Here is a 3,199-nt window from a genome sequence, read left to right on the forward strand (position 1 = left end):
CAAAAAGATCATGACTTCTGCTGTATAAAATCTCCAGAAGAACAGATTGATTATTTTTATCGGGAGGTTCTGGATAAAGAGTATGTTACAGACGATACCGTGTATAGTGAGTTGAATAAGTACGAGGAATATTCATTACCACGGTATAGACATTTTGTTTACTTTCTCGTAAATACCTTGACTAATTCAGAGAACCTGTATAAGTTATTGTGTGAGGATATCTAAAACGTGTTTCGTACGTGCCACGGAAAAACGATTGACCGGAAAACAAACAATTAACAATGCTTTAATCCGCACGCGTTGTAGGGAGACAATTGACAGGAAAAACAATTAATATCGCTTTAGGCTAATTACTGTTAAAAAGCTACTTCCGTACTGAGATGTTACATATATATCGGACCTGGTTCAATCGCAGTTTTAAAGTACCAACGATGACTACCTCCTCGAAGTTATTGGATCCTAGAAAATTTTTCAACGGTCAAACAAACGATTTGAGTAAAGCAGCGAAGCCGTCAACAAGTAAAAAATCATTTCACTCTGCCTCAGGAATTAGCGCCATGGATTATGCAGAAATGACCGGTGGTGAACCAAAGATTCCAATAACTTCAACGAATCGGATTTTTCTGTCTGAAAAACGCCATGTAGTGGCCCAGCGCTGGGGTGAAGTTGTTTATGTATGCCTTAGAGAATTTTATCAAAGGGAAGAAAATGGTGCCTTCAAACCTGGACCTCTAGGTATTAATTTCTGCTGTGGCAAAAACTTTTTACCAATATTGATTTAATTCTTCAAGCCCTAGCCGACTTGCAAAGAGACATTAACTTGGTGGAGGCAGTAAGAATCCCACTTTCGGACATACTACATGTGGTAGTTAGTAGCTGGAAAGAAGAGCAGTTTGTATGTATTCGCCATTGTTACCAGGCCGAAGAAGGAGGCGAGTTTAAACCCGGCAAAAAAGGTATAAACCTTCCAAAGAGACAGTGGTACAAGTTAATTGAACAACACGGTGAAATTCAAAAGATGATTGAAGAGGTTGATAATGATAATGCGGTTACCGTCGATGGTGGTGGTGACGAAAACGATAACGGAGGACGTTTATTCAATTCAGAGCAACAATTGCTATCCCCTGATGGGTTATCTGTGCAAAAGATAACAGGGGAAAATTTAGATTGTGATTACCTTCAACTTCTTGATAAAGGAACAGCCGATACATTGTTTAAAAAATGTGAGGAAGAGATTGACTATTTTACCGGTGATCTTGCAAAGGTGAAAGTGTACGGAAAGTGGTTTAATATTCCTAGAAAACAGGTTAGTTCCATTATTATTTTATCCGTGGTTTTGTATTAATGACTTGTTAATTACTTGTAGGCCTATATCGTTTCCTTTGTTTTTCTTTATTTACCGCTGGGTAGCTATATGTTTAATTTACTCTTTTACTGTAAATGATTTTATTTGGGCGTGTTCATTTACATCTTGCCAAATAAGATTCTTAAATTACTATGTAATGTATGGTTTTCCCCTCTGTAGGTTTCGTTTGGCGATTCGGGCTTAACTTACAAATATTCAGGCATTACAGTACCAGCTTTACCGTGGCCACCATTCCTGAAAGATCTCCGCGATCTTTTAAAAATGGTTACTGGACATTACTTCAATTTTGTCTTGGTCAATCGGTAAATATTCTTGTTTATTATTTTGTTTGTTTTAATTCTATTATGCAAGTGTTATTTTACTTACATACATCCTCCCTCCCCCAATGGATAATTGGGTGGGTTTTTTTTAATCTCATGTTAAAATACTTTATTTTCTATTGTATTTTGTCGTTACTCTATAGATATGCTACTGGCAGTGATTACATTGGCGAACACAAAGATGATGAAAAAGACATGAATCACTTTAGTCCAATCGCCTCTGTATCATTGGGGCAAACACGTATGTTTAGATTTCGACATGGTGATGCGCGAGGTAAGAGTTCCAAAAGAATAATTGAACCAGTAACTGTTGATCTTAAACACGGTACATTATTAATGATGAATTATCCCACTAATGAGTACTGGTACCATTCACTGCCTAAAAATCAATCCATCAAGCTACCAAGAATAAATCTTACGTTTAGAGATATTAAAAGATGAGAGAAATTTTACGCAAACATTAGGCCTAACAGTCTTTAATAGTGATTGCAGATCTCAAGAACATCAACTGTTCATGATCTGTTCTCATATAGTGTAGTAGTACCAGTTAAATTACTTTTGTGATGATATTTCTACAAATGGTTGTATTATTGTATTGAAGTTAATTCACTTAGATATAGGGCTAATTCCATTGATCGTTAATAATAATATGATTGTTTGTCATTGTGTGGATAATTATTAACTTTACGAAACAAATAGCTGTATTATTGTATTGAAATTCACTTAGATCTATACCTAATTCCATTGATCGTTAATATTCATGTGATTGTTTCCCATTGTGTGGATAAAAATTAAATAATCTCTTAAAAGTAAATTGTATTGTATTTCTAATTGTTATAAATACATGTAACAGTTTCTTATGTTTTTAACAAGTGTGCAAGTTTTTCTTTAAAGCGTTTTAACCGTTTAGTTAGTAATTTCAAGAGAAACAGGTACTTGAAACGGATAAATGATGTCGTAACGTAGGAAACGGACTGGTAGATTAAAAGAAACGTTATAGGCCTAATAACACTAATAATAACAAACATATATTTCGTACATGTATCGATAAGTTATCTAAATATGTGTGATTAATATTATTACAATAAAGACCATGTAGATCTACAGTAGTTTTACTGTAAGTGGTATTGTAAATAAATTTTGAATTCAATGGTGAAAAATAACAGATGTCTGCGTATTATTTAATATTACTTTTATCATAATTGCAAACACAGGTCGATCATAATTTGAAGGCAGAAAGACGTTTTGGTTGCCAATTGTATTTTTTTTACACTTAACACATTTTAACAGAAAAACAGAAAAGCTAGACATTCAACCGGACCCCAAACATTGAAATTTGTTTACAAACAGGTTATTTCCATTAGTTATTCTAAGGCCTACTTTTTTTTCTACATGTTTATCTTTCGACTATTTTTTAAAAACTTTTTTTATGAATCTTCCGCTGTTTCGTTAGCAATTTTACAGGCCTGTGTCTTCGCTCTGTAGCCTTTTAACGGTTCTTTGTAAATGTTCT

The 3,199-nt window shown here is 34.1% G+C and overlaps 1 protein-coding gene across 1 annotated transcript; it reads left to right on the forward strand.

Annotated features, from left to right (window-relative positions):
- The first annotated feature begins 753 nt into the window (after nucleotides 1-753).
- On the forward strand, nucleotides 754-2,352 carry LOC140058995 (DNA oxidative demethylase ALKBH2-like). Its single transcript, XM_072104796.1, has 3 exons — nucleotides 754-1,306; nucleotides 1,526-1,668; nucleotides 1,830-2,352. Exons 1-3 carry the CDS (start codon nucleotides 1,019-1,021, stop codon nucleotides 2,125-2,127), a joined length of 729 nt encoding a protein of 242 aa, XP_071960897.1. The 5' UTR covers nucleotides 754-1,018; the 3' UTR covers nucleotides 2,128-2,352.
- Nucleotides 2,353-3,199: the final 847 nt, after the last annotated feature.

Source organism: Antedon mediterranea, chromosome 9, assembly GCF_964355755.1.
Source record: "Antedon mediterranea chromosome 9, ecAntMedi1.1, whole genome shotgun sequence".
NCBI lineage: Eukaryota > Metazoa > Echinodermata > Crinoidea > Comatulida > Antedonidae > Antedon > Antedon mediterranea.

Coding starts and splice junctions, on each gene's coding strand:
- LOC140058995 (XM_072104796.1), top strand. CDS start 1,019: ATGATTGAAGAGGTTGATAATGATAATGCGGTTACCGTCGATGGTGGT. Junction 1,307..1,525: donor TTAATATTCCTAGAAAACAG/GTTAGTTCCATT, acceptor TCCCCTCTGTAG/GTTTCGTTTGGCGATTCGGG. Junction 1,669..1,829: donor AATTTTGTCTTGGTCAATCG/GTAAATATTCTT, acceptor GTTACTCTATAG/ATATGCTACTGGCAGTGATT.